Genomic DNA, 20617 nt, shown 5'->3' on the forward strand with positions numbered 1-20617 from the left:
TAAGTAGGAAAATGGATCCACTACGACAAATTTGACTTTTTTTTTTTTTTAAGTGAAAGCAGGTTTATTTAGAGAGATACACATTCCACAGACAGAATGCAGTCTGTCTCAGAAAGTGAAAGCAGCCACAAATCTGACTTTTTAATTAGTTGAGTAACTGAGTTGGAAAATATTTATATATAAAAGGAAATGCATATAATAAATAATTTTTATAATTCTGGTTACTAAATTAATGAAACCATAATCTCTTACAAATACTGAAAGGACTAATTAGTTTTTTAACATAAAAAAAAACATTTATTTCCTAAAATATTAGAAAATTATGTTTCTATAAAAGGGCTTCCATCTAATTATTTAAACAGGGTATTTATCATTTTACTTTTGATATCTACATGAAACAAACCCCAAAAATAACCCTTAAAACCATGCTGCTTTCCAACCTTCATTCTCAAAAACATGGATTAAAAGGAAACAACATCCATAAACTAGTAAGTTGGTAAGAAACTTAATTTTATTTTATATACACACACGTATATTCACACAGAAACAAAGGCAGACTCAAAAAGTTAGCTTTTTTCCTTCTAGTGAAAATGAAAATTAATCTTATTCACTGAATTTAAAACAGTCCAAGCTTCTCCTAAAGTGTTCATGATAGGGAAAACATTTTCTATGCCAAAATGTGAGTGGAGATTTAAAAAAAAAATGATATCTCTCAGAAAAGAGAGACACACTTTGTTTTCCAGTGCTTGCAAAGTCATTTCATCATTTATTTTATTTTGAACTAAGTCCTGTTTGGAAAAGACATGTGAGCTTAAAATATCTTCAGCCAAGGCTAATTTGGGACGCTTATAGAGGTCTGCTGATTAAAATCATCAGGGAAAAAAAAGGAGAGAAGAAGCAAAGAATTTAATACAGATTGAGTTATTTATTAATGCAACGATGACCTCACAATTCCAAGTGATGCATATCATAACAAAACTTTTAAAGATGATTTTTTTAAATAACAGAAAGGTCACTAAAAACAAGGAAAAGCTGAGACACTATCACAGCCAAGAGAAGCCTAAGAGACATGACTAAATGTAATGTGGTATCCTGGATGGGATTTTGGAACAGAAAAAAGGACTTGGGTAAAAACTAATGAAATCTGAATACAAAGAAAGGACTTTAGTTAACAATAATCAATATTGACTTATTAATTGTGACAAATGTACCATACTAACATTAAGACGTTAATAGGGGAAACTGGGAGTGGAGTATATGGGAACTGTGTAGTATCTTCACAATTTTTCTGTAAATCAAAAACTGTTCTAAAAAATAAAGTTAACTTTAAAAAATAAAAATTTTAAAAAGGATAAAAAGTGGCAGACTGCAGAAATTATGACTATGAATATATAAGAAGAATGAAAAACTATCCTCATGTGAATGGTACTGTGGCTCTGAATAAAATGTCTAATGATAGCATCAACTATGAATTACTCTGAAACGACCTGACAGAATTGAAGACTACCTACTTTGGCTAACTATGGTAGATGACTAAGTGACTAGTGATCATGAAGACATTGTCAGATCCTCATGAAGAAGCTGAATTACAATCTTTTCCTGAAATAAGACAATGTAACTAACTATTCCTCAAGGTTCAAGCTTTTGTTTTGGGTGTTGAGTTCTCATATGATTTTTACACTATAAAAAAAAATTAAATAAACTTCTAAATATATAAAAGTAGTCCTTGTATGAACCAAGATTATGATTAATTCAACTGAAAAGAAAAATCAAACTCTAATTATTATTTTATATGTGATTTCAAATATATGTATGTATATAAATTAATAAATTAAAAGTTTCTGGGGCTTCCCTGGTGGCGCAGTGGTTGAGAGTTCGCCTGCCGATGCAGGGGACACGGGTTCGTGCCCCGGTCCAGGAAGATCCCACATGCCGCAGAGCGGCTAGGCCCGTGAGCCATGGCCGCTGAGCCTGTGCGTCCGGAGCCTGTGCTCCGCCACGGGAGAGGCCACAACAGTGAGAGGCCCACGTACCGCAAAAAAAAAAAAAAAAAAGTTTCTGTAATGGCCTACGTGGGGAAAGAATCTTAAAAAAGAAAAGAAAAAAGAGTGGATATATGTATATGTATAACTGATTCACTTTGCTGTACACCTAAAACTAACACAACATTGTAAATCAACTATACTCCAATAAAAATTTTTTAAATTAAAATTAAAAAATAAAGTAAAAGCTTACATAATCAAACTGACCAAAAAGCTTTTTAAATTTTCTCAATGATAAAATATTTCATCTTATATTTAGTTGTTCTATGGTCAGGCATCTTACGGTAAAATGTTCAAGCATAATATGCAGTACATTCGTCACACAGGAACCAAGGTATACTGAGAAAGAAGGAAAACTAAAATCTGTTCTCAGGCTTCAGTTTAGACACAAACACCAAGCAACAACACTCATTCAACAAATATTTACTAAGCACCTATGCGCGAGACACTACTCTTAAGCATTTAGGATACACAACAAACAAGACTTCTGCCCTCGTGAAGCTTGCATTCTAGTAAGGAGGAAAAGGCAGCAAACATTACTAAACATAATAAATAGGTGAACTCTATGTACATTATAAGGAAATAAATGTTATGGAAAAAGAAAAATTAGAACAGGATAAGAACAAGTTGTGGTAGGTGGGGGAGGGAGGTGGGCAGGTTGCAATGTTAAATGGGGTGGTCAGGATAGGTCTCATGAGGTGGAGGCAATTGGTCAAAGATTTGAAGATGAGGGACTCAGCCAAACATATATCTGGGGGAAGGTCATCAAATTGTTTAGTACTGTATTTAAGTCTGTGTCCAAATAATTTCTCTAACAGAAAACAAAAAAGTACAACTTCTATTACCATAATGATATTAGTTGAGGCATTACAACAAAAATATTTGGATTGAATTATTTCTATAGATGAATACATTCCTTCATACCTTTTTCATTTCATTTTCTAAATTTTCCTCCTCTTGACCTTCAGACAGCCTTCTCCTTAAATCAGCTATTTCCCTCTCTGCGGATTCTCGATACTGTGCCCACTGTGTCCGCTCCTGCTCCAGCCTAAGGTGGAACTGATGTTCATAGTCACGAACTGTTTCTACAAAACATCACCAAATATTTCTAAGCGTTCTGGAAAAAATGTCCCGGCACACTAAAATTTTAAAAGTAGTTATATAAAGAATTTAAGCCTAGTTTCTGGAAATCTTTTAATTCACTAAAAACAAAAGCACTAAACTAACATTTCTAGTTCTCACTACACGTAGAAATTTTGCTAAGGACCTTAAATCATCTCTAATCTTCACAATAAATTTGTGCCACATATTATTTTACAGATGAGGAAAGCTTAGGAGAGGTTAAATACTCTGGCCAATATTTCATAACCAGAAAGAAACAGAGCTAGAATTCAAACCTAAGGCCAACTCTAAACCCTATGTTCTTAGATACAACACTATGACTCCTAAGACAAATATAACGTGTCACCCCAATACAACTATATGCCTGAAAGGGTGAGAAAAGGGATATATTTTCAGAATGTTTTTACTATAACCCAAGATTCTAACTTGAGACAAATTCTATAAAGTTTTTATAAAATGACTTTATCTTTAATACAATCTTAAAACATGTGATAAACACTGCTGGTGGTCCATTAATTTCCACTCTTTCTTCTTTCTAACAAAACCCCAATTTTGTTTAGGAAGTCAACGGCCCAATTTTAAAACTAGAGTTTCTAGATGCCTTGGTAGTTATGTGTAATCAGAAACCTCTATAAAGTGTGTGTGAGGGAGTGGGGCGGGGGGAAATATGCTGGAGATTTCTAGAAAGTTTTTGCTTTACTCAAGCGGACTGGAGGAAGAGCAGTCATTTTTTTCAGCCACAAGGCAAAATGAAGTTGAAAACCACATGCTAAGGGTGAAGGAAAAGAAAAGCTGAAGGAGCCTAGGACAGTGATGACATCAGGAACCACTGTACCCAGCCCTAGGTTACCTACCTCTGGATTTCTCATGTGAAAAAAACGAATTCTTATTTGGGTAAGTTGTTATGGTCAGGAATGTAACATGAGGCTTAGAGTAATCCCTAGGTGATGGCCACAAACTCAGAAAACAGTGCTTGTCTTACCTGCCTTCTCACAGAGTACTAAGGCAAAAGTGACACATAACTGCGAAGACGGGAAAAAGTGCCATCACTATTTCACATTTATATTATTAACAAAACTAATTCTGGAAACCCAAAGATTCAGGGGGCAGCTTATTTCATTATCATTTTTTCAGAAATGCAGGAATTAATAAGCACTAGTGCTAAAAGTTGATAGAGACTAAACTGCTACTCTTCCTTTGGACCAAGGGTCACCAGCTGGTAGCTCATAAAGCCTATTCTAACCTACAGGCCACTCTACCTCATAGACTGAGTGAAGATTTCACATAAAAATCCAAATTTTTCTTTACAATGTAAAATTATGGCAACACTGGCCTGGATGGGCAATGATTAGCTGGAACTAATAAGTGTAAATAGTAACTTCACTCTTTGCATGGGAGGTCTCTCCAGTTCTGCACACTTCCTGTGCCCACACACAGCTTCATTCATTGACATTACTGGCCTGCCTCTCCTATAAGAAAATCCATTATGAAGCCCTGCTTTAAACCTTATAATGAACTATAGTTTTCATTTAATGCAGTATCTCTGTAACACTCTCATCATAATTCTCCATTATTAAATTTGTTAAAGATACAGATGATATACCCATTGGCTTCCCTTTTATTTTGAATATGACAGTACATCTTGAAGATGGTAATACATAAAGCCACAAATGAAACATAAATGAAACTCAGGATATATTTTAAGACCTTCTGAAAATGTTCTCAATCATCAGAATCAGTTATCTTAGAAAATCATAAAATAGATCTGTTTTTATCTTTACCTTTCATAACAGCCTGAAGTGAAGCAACTTCTTCTCTCCACTGTCTTTTCACTTCATCTATAGCTTCTTGCTTGGTATTCTCAGACACCGTGGCAATGGCCTTGATATTTTCCATCTCTGCTTGGGCTTCCCACAGCTGTGTCCGAAGATGTCCCAAATCATCTTGTGCAGCTTGTAAAACTGCATTTTGCCTCTTCAGATCCTCTAGGAAAAAAAGTAAAAGACTTTCCATTAATGAAAAGTTTACCTTTATCAGGCTGACATTCTAATGAAAAAATTAAGCATTACATTTTTATATGTTAACTTAGAAAATCATTTTAATAAAGGTAAGATTTAACGTATGCTGGGTATCACGAATCAATTATTAACTATCTAACCAAAGAGTGATTAAGGCCACATAGTTTTAGAACTAAATTCAGGCTCTTTCACCCACTGGCTAACTTATTTAACCTCTCTGGCCTCAGTTTCCACATCTACAAAATTAGAATAAAAATACCCACCTCAGAAAGTTGTTTTAATGATAAAACAAGTTATTGAAACACAATTCAAGAAATGGTTAATAAAAGAAGAAAGAAAGCCAGAGTACATGGCAGATAACTAGGTCTAGGCTTTTTTAAAGTTGGGATTAATTTCTCGGCACCCCTTTACCATCTCTTAAATATTAAATTGATCTGATGTGCCTACTACATGATTTAAGCCTAAGTAGGATATCTGTTCGGCCAAATTGACTTCCAAAAAAGATGAACCTACCAACAGTATATAGGGGTGTGTCTGTTTTCTCACACCCTTACCAACAGTCACTATTTTCCATTTTTTTAAGTCCTTGCCAACATCATGGGTAGAAAATGGTGAGTTTTAAAATCTATATTTCCCTATTAATAGAGAGGTTGAGTATCTTTTCATACATTTATTAGCGACCAGTATTTCCTCTTTGGTGATATCTTTTACCTGTGATTTCCAATGAATTGTTTTTCTTCTAATTTGGGAGAATATTTTATACATACTGGATATTAATATTTTATCTTACAAAACTGTTCCCAGTCTGCTGCTGTTTGTCTCAACTTCCTTGTTTTTTTTTGCGGTACGCGGGCCTCTCACTGTTGTGGCCTCTCCCGCTGCGGAGCACAGGCTCCGGACACACAGGCTCAGCGGCCATGGCTCACGGGCCTAGCCGCTCCACAGAATGTGGGATCTTCCCGGACCAGGGCACGAACCTGTGTCCCCTGCATCGGCAGGCGGACTCTCGACCACTGCGCCACCAGGGAAGCCCTCAACTTCCTTTTTAAAAAATATTTATGCAGAAGAACTGTTCATCTTTGCAAAGTCATCAATTTCCTTTACGGAGCACAATAACTACCTCGACCAGCCATGAAAACAATTTAAGTTCTAACGCTACTACTAACAGCTGTGTAACTTTAATGGCATCACAAGGCCATCAAGCCAGAATAATGGCAACACTTTTCTGTATAAACTTCTAAGTACTTGAAAAACGTCAAAGAGATAGTATCAATGAAAGAACTTTTAAAAGTTGTAAAGATATTCATCATTATCAAACAATCACAGGAATTAACAATTTGGTAGTTCAAATAACAGGAAAAAACCTAGTCATACTAATTTTAAGTGAAGTCATTTAAGAAATCTTTACTCTCTCAACGTCAGTTTCACATCATTTTGTCCCCACTATTAAAATATTCTGAAACACTAGCCAGACAGTTATAAGCATTAGTTGCAGAAAGTAACTATCTAAAGTATCCTGAAGGCAAGATGGCTATCGAAAAATAGTGGTAGGTGTGTGACTGGGAATGACCCAGAAACTGAGTAAAGACATAAACACGTGAAACCACAAAAGTGTGTGTGTTTATCAACTCTATATTCTAAGTGCTATTTCATAAAATGTGAAATAAAAGACAAAGCATTATTTCTGGAATACTTTATTAATTTCTGAGAAATTAATACAATTCTGTCAAGGCTCAAGTTTATATACTTAACACCACCTCATGCTAATTATCCCTGCTACTTTTGACTTCTTGGAAATCACCCAGAGCTATTCACTACCACATTGTCACCATGAAAAGAAAAACTGCAAATAAATAATAAACCTAAATACTAATTTTGGCATGCTTCCTCACAGTTAAAAGCAGTATAGAGATCCTGGAGGAAGAGTGGATCAAATTTTATTCCTGACTCACTTTATAAATATTTACATAAGACATAATACACATTATTTATTATACATGATATATAGTATATATGTTAAATATATGTATATGTGTATATTTAAACCAGGAAACAAACAGAACTTAAAAAAAATTTTGTAACAAAGCATTTCAAACATGGTAGCCAATAGTACAAATTATTATTAAAGAACAATTTTTTTGTTTTTGCATATGTAATTATGAAGATTTACAAACTCAAAAGTTGAGAGCATTATATTACAACAATCTTCCACATACCTATCACCAATTATAATGATTTTGCCATTTACTTCAACTATTCTTTTTTAAAAGTAAGTCCCAGAAACTGTATTACAGTATCTAATGCACTACATATTCATCTCTGAAAACATAGATATTTTCTTACATATACACAGTGCCACTGTCACACCTAACTAATAATTGTTTGATATAATCTAATACTCAATCTTAGTGAAATTTCCCCAATTGCCACTAAAATGTCTTCTTGAAGATTTGTTTGAATTAGGATCCAAACAAGACACTTCATTTGGTGATACTCATACTTTATAAAATATTTCACAGAAACAAATATAAAGAATTCTGTAATGGATACCTATTACCTATCACCTGGCTTAATAATTTTTAACATTATTGCTACATCAGCTTCAATTTCTTTTTAACCTTAAGAAATGAAACATTACAAATACACTACTTTCTTCAGAGTAACAACTATCAGGAATTTGGAGTTATCATTACCTTGCATATTTCACACCTTTATGTTACAGGTTTTTAAACCTTAAGGCTCTCGTAGCATAGTATTCTTCTGCAATTACCTCACATCCATCAGTTTTTGAGATTGCTAATACATGCAACTACCTCATTCGTTAACTGCAATACCAGAGTACCAATAGATCAGCTATTATAGTTCAGGGGCATTCACGTGTGAGCTAGGAATCTACTTTTTCTATACAGATGTTCCCCTTGTTCTAAACTCTTGCCCCAGTCTTCCCATGTTTATAATGTCATCTATGTCATATATCAAATTTCTACATATATGTGGATCTGATTATGAAACCTCTATGCTATAAATATGGTCTATTTGTCTATTCAATTCATGCCAATACTATATTGTCTAGACTAGTATAGCATTATTTATAATATTTAGCATAATCTTGTATATGTTTAAAATTTTCCATAGTAAATAATTTTAAAAGCCCATGATAGTTTTGAATAAAGTGGGGGGACTTGGCCTCCCAGATATCAAAAATTATTATAAGCCTCATGCACCAATCACTCAGATCCAGCAACCATACCCCCGCAGGCAATCTTGTCCCATCCACCAGTTTGCATTCTACAACTTATTGCTTTGAGATAAGTCCCAGACATTTTTTTAAATTAATAAACCTTACTTTTTAGAGCAATGTTGGGTTCACAGCAAAACTGAGCAGAAAGTACAGAGTTCCCATAAACTCCCTGCCTCCCCACGCACAACCTCCTCTACTGCTGACATCCCCCACCACAGCAGTACCTCTGTCACCATCTCTGAACTTACAGTGACATATCCTTATTAGTCGCAGTCCACAGTTTACATCAGGATAACGTATAATGATGTGTGTCCACCAATCTTATGCAGAGAAGTTTCACTGCCCTAAAAATCCTCTCTGCTTTGCTTAGTCATTCCTCCTATCCTCCTAACCCCTGGCAACCACTTAGCTTTTTCACTGTCTCGATAGTTTTGCCTTTTCCAGAAAGTCATAGTTAGAATCACACAGATTCTTTTCAGATTGGCTTCTTTCACTTCATAATACACATCTGTTTCCTCTATAACTTTTCATGACTTGAGAGCTCATTTCCTTTTCACACTGAATAATATTCCACTGTACCACAGTTCACCTGCTCATCTACTGAAGGACATCTTGGTTGCTTCCAAGTTTTGGCAATTATGAATAAAGTTGCTATAAACATCCATGTGCAGGTTTTTGCATGGACATACATTTTCAATTCATTCAGGTAAATACCAAGGATCAAAATTGCTGAATCATATGCTAAGAGTATATTTACTTTTGTAAGAAACTGCCAAACTGCCTTCCAAAGTGGCTGTACCATTTTGCATTCCCACCAGCAATGAATGAAAGTACCTGTTGCTCCACATCATCAGCAGCTTTTGGTGTTTTAGATTTGAGCCATTTTAATAGGTGTGTAGTGATTGCTCATTGTTTTAACGTATTCACAGACTGGTGCAACCATCACCACAATCAACTTTGGAACATTTTAATCACCCCAGAAAGAAATCCAATACTTTTTATCACCCCCCAACTCTCTAACCTGGCAGTCTTAGGCAACCACTAATCTACTTTCTATCCCTATCACCTATTCTGGACATTTCATATAAATGGAGTCATACATACTTTGTGACTGGCTTTTGTCACTTACCATAGTTCTTTCAAGGTTCATCTATGTTGTACTATCAGTATGTCATTCCCTTTTATGGAGGAATAACAAAAACAATTTGTTTATTCATGTATCAGTTGACGTATATTTGGTTGTTCGTCACTTTTTTGACTACTATGAATGCTGCTGCTATGAAAATTCACATAGAAATTTATGTATGGACATGTTTTCTTACGAAAACATGGACATGTTTTCTTTTCTCTTGTATATACTTAGAAGTGGAACTGCTGGGTCAAATGGTAACTCTATGATTAACCATTTGAGGAACTGAAAGGCTGTTTTATAAAGTTACTAGACCATTTAACATTCCTGTCAGCAATGTATGAGGGTTTTGATTTTCCACATCTTTGCCAACTCTTGTTATTAACCGACTTGGATATAGCCATCTTAATGGGTGTGAAGTGGCATCTCATTGTAATTTTGTGCTTCCCTGGTAGATAATGACATTGAGCATCTTAACATGTGCTTACTGACCATTTATGTATCTTCTCTGGATAAATGTCTATCCAGAACTGTTCACCATTTTTAATTGGGCTGTCTTTTATTATTGAATTGTAAGAGTTCTTTATATAAGCTAGATAAAAGTCCCTTATCTGATAAAATATTTGCAAACTTTTCTCCCATTTGGTGGATTGTCTTTTCACTTTTTGGATAGTGTACTTGGGAGCACAAAATTTTTTAATTTTTCACAAAATCCAACTTATCTAATTTTTCATTGTTTGTTTCTGCTTGTAGTGTCATATCTAAGAAATCACTGCTGAATCCAAAGTCACAAAGATTTACCCCTACATTTTCTCCTAAGAGTTTTATAGCTTACTTTTTAAACCTAGGTCCTTGACACTTTTGTAGATGCCAGGGATCCAATGTCCTTCTATAGCATGTAGACATGCAGATGTCTCAATACACTTCATTTAAAAGACGATTCCTGCCCTGCTAAATTGTTTTGGCACCTTGCAGGAAATCAATTTTTCATATATATTTCTGGATTCACAATTCTATTACACTGAATTACTCCTATCCTTATACCAGAACCACACACTATCTTGATTACCGTTGCTTTGTAGTAAGTTTTGTGATTCCTCCAACTTTGTTTTCCAAGAATATTTGGCTGTTCTGGATCCCTATCATTTTCACACAAATTTTAGGGTCAAACTGTCAACTTCTACAAAGAAAGCAACTGAGATACTGAAAGACACTGCATTACATCTGTATATCAGGGGAGTATTGCTAATGCTAAATCTTTTGATGTATGAACATGGGATGTCTTTCCAGTTATTTAGACCTCTAAGTTTTTTTTCACCAATGTTTTTGAACTTCCCAGAGTGTAAGTGTACAATAAGTACACTTGTTAAATTTCTTTATTACTCTTTTTTTTTTTTTTTTGGCCACACCACACAGCATGTGGGATCTTCCCGGACCAGGGATTGAACCTGTGCCCCCTGCAGTGGTGCAGTGGAAGCGTGGACTCTTAACCACTGGACTGCCAGAGAAGTTCTATTATCCATTTTTGATGCTATTGTAACTGAAATTGTTTCCTTAATTTCATTTTCAGGTTACTCGTTGCAAGTGTACGGAAATACAACTGGTTTTTGTATATTCATCTTGTATCCTGCAACCCTGCTGAATTCATATATTACTACAAATTTTTTTTAGTGGATTCCCTATGATTTTTATATAAAAGAGGTTATCTAAGAATAGAAATAGTTTTACTTCTCCCTTCCAATCTGGATTCCTTTTTATTCCCCCACCCGCCCCGTTTCCTTTTGGCCTAATTGCTCTGGATGAATAGAAGTGGTGAAAGTGGACATCACTGTCTTGTTCCAATCTTACGGAGAAAGCATTCAGTCTTTAACCATTAAGTGTGATAACGTTAGCTTCGGGCTTTTTGTAGATGCCCTTTATCAGGTTGAAGTTTCCTTCTGTTCCTAGTTCGGTTAGTGTTTTTATCATAAAAGGGTGTTGAATTTTGTCAAATGCCTTTTCTGTGTCTTTAGAGACGATCGTTAAGTTTTTGTTTTTCATCCTATTAATGTGGTGCATTACATTAACTGATTTTTCAGGTATTGAACCAACCTTGCATTGTTAGGATAAATCCAATTTAGTCATGGTATATCATTCTTCTTATGTGTTGCTGACCTTCTTGCTAGTATTTTGCTGAGGATTTTTGCATCTATATCCATAAGGAATATTGGTCTGTAATTTTTTGGTTTTGTTTTTTGCTTGTGATGTCCATGTTGTTTTGATATAGGGTAATAATACTAGCTTCATAAAATGAGTATGGAAGTGCATCCTCCTGTCTACTTTTTAGAAGAGTTTGAGAAGAATTAGTGTTAATTCTTTGAACATATGGTAAAATTCACTACTTAAGCCATCTGAACCTAGGCTTTTCTTTTCATATTTTGTGGGTAGTTTTTTAATTACAAATTCAATCTCTTTATTTGCTATGGGTCTAATTCAGATTTTCTACTTCTTTAGTCAGTTTTGGTATTTGTATCTTTCTAGGAATTTGTCCACTTCCTCATTCACAGTATTCCCTTACACTTCTTTTTAATTTCTGTAAGGTCAGTAGTAATGGCCCTGTATTCATTTCTTGGTCAATCTAGCTAAAGATTTGTCAATTTGTTGGTCTTTCCAAAGAAAGCACTATCAGTTTCATTGATTTTCATCACTGATTTTTCTATTCTGTGCTTCACTGATTTTTTACTTTAATCTTATTAATTCCTTCTTTCTACTTGCTGTAGGTTTCATTAACACTTTTTCCAGTGTCTTAAGGTAAAAGATTAGTGATTTGAAATATTTCATTTTTGATACAGGCATTTATAGTTACATATGTCTAAGAACTGATGTAGCTGCATCACATAAGGACTGGAATGGTATGTCTACAATTCCATTTATCTCAAAGCATTTTCTAATTTTCTTTGTGATTTCTCTTCCAGCTACTGACTACTCAGGAGTGTATTACCTAATTTCCACATATTTGTGAGTTTCCCAAATTTCATTCCATTGTGGTCAGAGAACAAACATTGTATTATCACTCCTTTTATACTCAAATCTTCTACTTCCTTGTTGATCTTCTCCGTGGAATACTGAAAAATACAACTCTTATTGTCAAACTGTGTATTTCTCCCTTCATTTCTGTCAGTTTGCTTCCTCTATTGTGGGACTCTGTAGTTAGATGTGTATGTAACTATTTTGTCTTCCTGATGGATCGGTCCTTTGTCACTATAAAATGTCATTCTTTACTACCATTTTTGGTTTAAAATCTATTTTCCCTGATATTAGTATGGTCTTTCCAGCTTTCTTATTGTTGCTGTAGGCAAAATACATTTTTTTCAGACTTTCACTTTCACTCTATTTGTATCTTTGAATCTAAAATGTATCAACTAGACAGCATATAGTTGGATCTTGTTTTATTAACCACTCTGAAACTCTCTGCCTTTTGTTTGGATTCTTTAATCCATTCACATTTAATATTATTAATATCACAATATTGTTGGATTTAAGTTTGCAACTTTTGTTTACTGTATCTTATGTCCTTTTGCTCCTGTTCTTCTTTCATTGCTTTCTTTTGACTTAAGTGAATAATTTCTAATGTAACATATTAATTCCTTTCAAAATTGTTTCATTATATTTTCTTGTGTTATTTCTTTAGTGGTTGCTCTAGGGCTTACCATGTACATCTATTTTTTTTAATATTTATTTATTTATTTAGGCTGCACCGGGTCTTAGTTGCAGCACATGGGATCTTCATTGTGGCATGCAAGATCTTTTTAGTTGCAGCATGTGGACCTCTTAGTGGCAGCATGCAAACTCTCAGCTGCAGCAGGCATGCAGGATCTAGTTCCCCGACCAGGGATCGAACCCAGGCCCACTGCATTGGAAGCACAGAGTCTTACCCACTGGACCACCAGGTAAGTCTTATTACCATATACATCTTAATAGAATCTACTTCAGATTTGTATAACCCTAATACCCATGAAACATAGAAATGTTACTCCTCTATAGCTCTCTTCCCTTTCTCCATGTCTATGCTATTATTGCTATATACACTGCCACCTACATATGTTATACACCCAATGATACACTGTTATACTTATTGCTTCATATAATTGTCTTTAAAAATCTGAGAAAAGAAAGGAGACCAAGTATATATTTATACCATCTGTTATATCGCCCTTCTTATATACCATTTCTGGCTTTCTCCACTTGATGTTGTGGGTTGGAATTACTATCTGGTGTCATTTCCTTAGTCCAATATAGCTTTCCTCCCATCCAACTCCTTTGTGCTGATATTGGCAAATATACTAAATTTCCATTTGCTATGGGCTCAATAAAGCAAATATAAATATATGTGTATATGTATTTTATGTGTATATATATACATATAAAAAATACACAATTACCTTTACTGGGGACTCTGTTTTTCTCATGTGAATTCAAATTACTGTCTATAATTACTTGCTTTCAACTGAAGAACTTCCTTTAGTATTTTTTATAAGGCAGTCTGCTAAGAAAAAAATTCTCTCCGTTTTTTGGGTTTTTGTTGTTGTTGTTTTTTTGTGGTATGCAGGCCTCTCACTGTTGTGGCCTCTCCTGTTGCAGAGCACAGGCTCCGGACGCGCAGGCTCAGCGGCCATGGCTCACGGGCCTAGCCACTCTGCGGTATGTGGGATCTTCCCAGACAGGGGCACGAACCCATGTCCCCTGCATCGGCAGGCAGACTCTCAACCACTGCGCCACCAGGGAAGCCTTTTTTTTTTTATTATTAATCTGAGAATATCTTTATTTCATCTTCATGTTAGAAAGATGCTTTTGCTATATATAGGCTTCTTGGTTAACAGTTTTTTTTCCCCCCCTTTGAGCATTAAATGTAATCCCACTGCCTTGCTTCCATTGTTTCTAATGAGAAGTCGGCTGTTAATCTTATGATGTGTCTCTGTGTGGATCTCTTTGCACACCTCTATACTACTTGGAGTTCAATGAGCTTCTTAGATGTGCAATTTACTGCTTTTCATCAAATTTGGAAATTTTTCATCCATTTCCTCTTCAATTATTTTTTCTTTTCCTCTCTTTTCTCTTTCTAGCACTCCCATTATGTGTTTACTGACATATTTAATGATGTCCCACATTTCTACAATGCTCTTCATTTTTCTCTTTTCTTTCTGTACTTCAGACTGGATAATCTTAACTGACCTATCTTTAAGTTAATAAATTCTTTCTTCTGCCAGTTCAATCTACTGTTGAGCTTCTATAGTGAATTTTTCATTTTAGTTATTATAATTTTCAACCCCAGAATTTCCATTGGGTTCTTTGTTACAATTTCTCCTTATTGATATTCTCTATTTGATGAAACACTGTCACACTTTACTTCTTTAAGCATAGTTTTCTTCAGCTCTTTAAACGTACTTATGACTTCCTTGAAGTCTCTGTCTGTTAAATCTGACATCTGGTCACCCTCATACGCACTGCATGTTTTTTTTCCTTTGTACGGGCCACAGTTTCTCCTAATTTTTTTTTGTTTGAAAACATTTTTTGGTAATACACTGCAATAACTCTGGTACTGGTTCAGCCCTACTCCCTTACCAGCTTGTTACTGTCGTCTGCTGTTTGTTTGTTTAGTGGTTGACTGGATTTTAGTAAAGTCTATTTCTTCTCTCCCACTTCCTCCAACTCCTGCAGTGTGAAACCTCTGATGTTGCTCCTCAGAAGGTACAGATTTGGACATGTGCAGTCACTCTGGGATGATAACAGTTTTCGCAGGGCTCCCTTCTGAGTATCTCTTTCCCTGATCCACATCCGTCAAACTCTATACTCACCTGCTGGTGCTCTTCTGAGTGATATATCTGCTTTAGGAACAGGGCACTGAGTGGCGGGAGATGAAGTGGTAGCCTCTGATGTCCTTGGCTTGCTTCTCCCAGCATAGAACTTCCACCCAACAAACAAGTTAGAGCAAAGGCTATCAGGGCCCCAATATTCTCAGTATGTAGCACCCAAGTTAGAGCCTGCATCCTAAGGAATAGGGGCCAGAGGGAAGAAAAGAGTTCCAGATCTCTTGGCCACACTCAACTGATACTTATCCTCTACAACAAGTGGCTGGGGTAGGGGGAGTTCTATGGTCCTCAACTGTGAACTCAGGAGAGAGGGAAACCTGTGTTCCCAGCATCACCTGCCTGGAGTGCAGTTTCCATCACACCAGGCTGGGAGAGATGAAGGAAGAAGTGGTTCATGGATCAAATGTCCCAGACTCTGTTTTTACCAAGATTTAACAGATTTTCTGGGAAAAATGTTTCATTTGCTATATGCCTTAGGACTACTTCTAGAGACTTTAAATGGTTGTTCTTTAAAATAATTTTCCCAAGTTTTGCTGGGCAGTGGGTCTGTGGAGCTCCTCATATTACCATTCTAGAAATGGACCTCTCAAACTTATCATTTACCCATAAATATTTCAGTATGTAACCTTAAAAGATAAAGGCCATTTTTTAAAGTACATGTAACATAAAATTTACCATTTTCATCATTTTTAAGTGTACAGTTCAGTGGTGTTAAGTTATTCACCTTGTTGTGCAACCAATCTCCAAAACTTGTCATCTTACAAAACTAAAACTATACCCACTAAACAGCAACTCCCTATTTCCCTGCCTCCTCTAAGCCCCTGGCAACCACATTCTACTTTCTTTCTCTAAGTTTAATTTTTCTAGGCACCTCATATAAGTGAAATCATACTGTCTTTTTCTGACTGCCTTATTTCACTTTATAAGGACCATTTTCACACCTGAAAAAAATTAACAATACCTGAATATCATCAAACCAGTGTTGAAATTTCCACTTGTCTAATGTTTTTAAAACAGTTCAGCTCTTTGAATCAGAATCCAAAAATGTCCATATACTACAGCTAGTTGATATATATCTTAAGTCTCTATTAATCTATAGGTTTCTCCCTCCATCTCTTTTCTCCTTGTACTTTATTTGTTGAGGAAACTAGGTTGTCTCGTAGAACTTCGCACAGTCTGGATTTGCTAACTGCATACCTATAACATAGATGAACTTGTTCCTTTTTTCTTTGCATTTCCTATAAATTGGCAGTTACCTATAGTGGGTCACCATCTTCTTGAGCCTGTTCTTCCTTGTAAATCTGAAGACAGTCTGGAAGATCCCAAAGGGAATAAACTAGATTTTCACTGGAATTGCTCTGAACTTATAGACTGAAGTGAAAGTTAGCATCTTTACAACACTAAGTCTTTCCACCTATGAACATGGTATCTCATTCCATTTATTCAGGCTTTCTTTTATGTCCTTTAACTCTGTTTTATAACTTTCCTCTATAAAAGTTTTGCACACCTTTGTTTAGACTTATTCCCAAGTGACTAAGGATTATGATTCTTTTTCTTTTTTTTATTTACTTCAGGGTTGCTTTTTCTTCTTTTACTTCTCTAGTTGTTACTGATATGGAGAAACATTATTGATTCTTCTATATTGATCTTCATACCAACAATGCTGATAACTCTCTTTAGTTCTAATAGTGTGGATTCTCTTGGTTCCTCTATTTTGTTAATCATATGGACTCCACAGAGACAAAATTATCATTAACTTCCCAAATTTTATAACTAATTTCTTTCTATTTTATTGCATTGGCTAGGAGGACCTACAGTATTAAAATGAATTAAAGTACTGACAATAGGCCTTCTTATCTTGTTTTATCATGAAGTATAATATATTCTATTAGTTTCTAATAGAAACAGAGAGGCCCCCTCAATTCCTCATTTGCTAGGAACTAGTATGAACTTGTATTACTAAAGTGTATTAACTTTTATTGAATGTGCTTTCTGGTTTTTCTCATTTGTTAATGCAGTGAGTTACATCAATAGATGTTGCAATGTTAAACTATCCTTGTGCTCCTAGTATGCATGGTCACGGTATATATTATGTTTTAATACTCCGCTGAAATCAATTTTTTAAAAACAATTTTTTAACTGCACCGCGTGGCATGTGGGATCTTAGTTCCCTGACCAGGGATCGAACCCACACCCCCTGCACTGAAAGCACAGTGTCCTAACCACTGGACCACCAGGGAAGTCCCTGAAGTCAATTTTATTTAGGATTTTAAAGTCTATGGTCATAAACAAGACTGGTTTATTGGTACACTAGTATTACTGCTTCCGTTGTACTAATCCCACAAAACGAAGTGGATAGCTCTCTAGTTGTTTCTTGTTACTAACACAGTATATAAAAGATAGGAACAAATTTTCCTTGAAGATTTTTTAAAATTTGCCTATAAAACTTATGCCTGTGACATCCTTTTGTGAGTAAGAATTCTGTTTATTGATTCCGTTTCTCTTATGGTTATGGTTTATTCAGTTTCTATTTGAGGTAATTCTGGTAACTCATATTTCCTAGAAAATTATTCATCTAAATTTACAATTTTTTTTTGGCATAGACATACATGCACAGTACTCCTATGTTTTCACATCTCTACTGTACCAGTAATTGTGTCTTTTTATTAGTTTTTTTAACCAAAAGATGTGGGTTTTTTTTAAGTTAAGTATAGTTGATTTACAATATTGTGTTAGTCTCAGGTATACAGCAAATTGATTCAGTTACATATTTTTTAATATTATTTTCCATTATAGGTTATTATAAGATATTGAATACAGTTTCCTGTTTTATATAGTAATTTCTTATTGTTTATCTTCTTATGTATAGTAGTTTGTTATCTGTTAATCCCATATGCCTAATGTATCCCTCCCCATCTCCCTTTCCCCTTTGGTAACCTTAAGTGTGTTTTCTATGTCTGTGAATCTGTTTCTGTTTTGTATATAGATTCGTTTGTATTATTTTTTAGATTCTACATATAAGTGGTATCATATATTTGTCTTTCTCTAACCTACTTCACTTAGTATGATATTCTCTAGGTCCATCTATGTTGCTGCAAATGGCAATAGTTCATTCTTTTTTATGGCTGAATAGTATTCCATTGTGCGCGCACGTGTGTATGTGTGTGTATCTCTATATATCACATCTTCTCAAACCAATCATCAGTTAATGGGCACTTGGGTTGTTTCCATGTCTTGGCTATTATAAATAGGGTTATCATATTAAGTGAAGTAAGTCAGATACATAAAGACAAACACTATGTGGTATTTGTAACACTATAAATCAACTATACTTAAATTTTTTTTTAATTTTTAAAAATATAGTGCTGCTATGAACACTTGTATCTTTTCAAATTAGAGTTTTCATCCAAAACATGTGCTTTTGATTTTATTGAGCTTAACTCTTAACTTTGCTTTCTATTTCATTGATTTCTATTATTATTTTATTTCTTCTATTTCCTTTGGGTTCACTATTTTTTCTAGCTTCTGGAGTTAAACATTTAGATCATTTAGTTTCAATTTCTCATGGTTTTTTTTGTTTTGTCTTGTTTTTGTTTTTGTTTGTTTTGCAGTATACGGGTCTCTCTCTGTTGTGGCCTCTCCCATTGTGGAGCACAGGCTCCGGACGCGCGGGCTCAGCGGCCATGGCTCACGGGCCCAACCGTTCCGTGGCATGTGGGATCTTCCCAGACCGGGGCACGAACCCATGTCCCCTGCATCAGCAGGCGGACTCTCAACCACTGCGCCACCAGGGAAGCCCCTCTCATGTCTTTTAATAAATTAATTTTAATAAATGTTTTTAAAGTTATAAGCTTATTTTCAAAGTATTGTTTTAGCTGCATCCCACAAGTATATTCATTGTATTCTAAATATTTTGCAATCTTCATGACTTCGTCTTGAACTCATGAGCAACAGGAATGCATTCTTGGTTTCCAAACTTTAAAAAACATTTACATTGTTGCTTAAAATCTTTCTAACTGCACTAGGTAACAAAACATGATAAGTAGCTTGACTTTTAAAATATGTTGAGTATTCCTTTGAGATATACACAGTATTTTAAGTGCTCCTTATGAATATAAAAGGATGTATATTTTCAGTTTCTTGGGTACATCATTCCTAGGAGATCAAACTTTTTAAAATTCTGTTGCTCAAAGTTGTTATATCTACCTACTGCTTGATCTAGCAATTGATATAATGTTAAACATCTCATATGTGTGCAGTTATCAACTTCTTGTAATTCTATCGCCTTTTGTTTCTTTATGACATGCCATGGCTATTTTGTTAGGTACAGACAAGTTCATGATTATTACATTCTCTTTGCAGACTGTTTCATTCATTGTGAAATACCCTTCTATGTCCCCGCAATGCTGTTAGCCATAAGTTCCAATTTTGTTATTATTGCCTCATTTGTTTTATTTTCTTCTTTTAAAAAATTAAAATGAACTCAGAAGTTTTTTGGTTTTGTTTTTTATAGTCAGATTTATTAGTTTCTATGGTTGGTACTGTTTCTTATATCCTATATGTTCCCTCTATGTTTACTTTTCTTGTAAATGTTATCTTTACTAGTTCTTCTGGTGATTTATGTGGGCGATAAATGCTCTCAGTTTTTGTATGCCTGAAATATCTTATTTGCTCTCCCTCTTAAATAATTTAGCTGTACATAAAATTTTAGGTTGACAACTGCTTTTTCTCTGCACTCTGAAGATCTTATTTCATTGTCTCCAGGCATCTATTCTGCTTATGTGGTATCTCCTGTCAGCATAATTATTACTTCCCTCTGGTAGCTTTCAATATTTTCTTTTCATTCTTGAGGTTCCACGGTTTAAGATGCGTCAAAGTATGAATTTACTATTATTTACCCTACCTGGTACTCAGTATTTATGTTGAGGACTCACTACTGTTTCTTAATGCTTGAAAAAATCTCAGTTATTATCTCCTCAAATATTCTCTACTACTCCCTCCATTATCTTCTCCTGGAATTCTTTTTGATGTGTGTTGGAGACTCAACTCATCCTCTGTGTCAATTGCTCTTTGATATTTCTCTGTCTCACTGGGAGGGAGAACTCCTCAATACCATTTTCTAATTTTTAAAATCTGTGTCTACCATTTAAACCATCTACTTACCTTATTTCAATTTATTTATTGTTTCCAAGATTTCTAATGGTTTTCAATTTTTT

At 34.9% G+C, this 20617-nt stretch overlaps 1 protein-coding gene across 1 annotated transcript in view; it reads right to left on the reverse strand.

Moving 5' to 3' along the window:
- The window catches only part of RABEP1 (rabaptin, RAB GTPase binding effector protein 1), a 101819-nt gene that overhangs the window by 40368 nt on the left and 40834 nt on the right, over positions 1 to 20617 (reverse strand). The window contains exons 3-4 of the mRNA XM_059998044.1: positions 4946 to 5149; positions 2967 to 3127 (exon numbers count right to left, since the gene is read on the reverse strand). Coding sequence (XP_059854027.1) covers positions 2967 to 3127; positions 4946 to 5149 — 365 coding nt within the window. The remainder of the gene's footprint in view (positions 1 to 2966; positions 3128 to 4945; positions 5150 to 20617) is intronic.

The sequence above is a fragment of the Delphinus delphis genome, chromosome 19 (genome assembly GCF_949987515.2).
Source record: "Delphinus delphis chromosome 19, mDelDel1.2, whole genome shotgun sequence".
Classification (NCBI taxonomy): domain Eukaryota; kingdom Metazoa; phylum Chordata; class Mammalia; order Artiodactyla; family Delphinidae; genus Delphinus; species Delphinus delphis.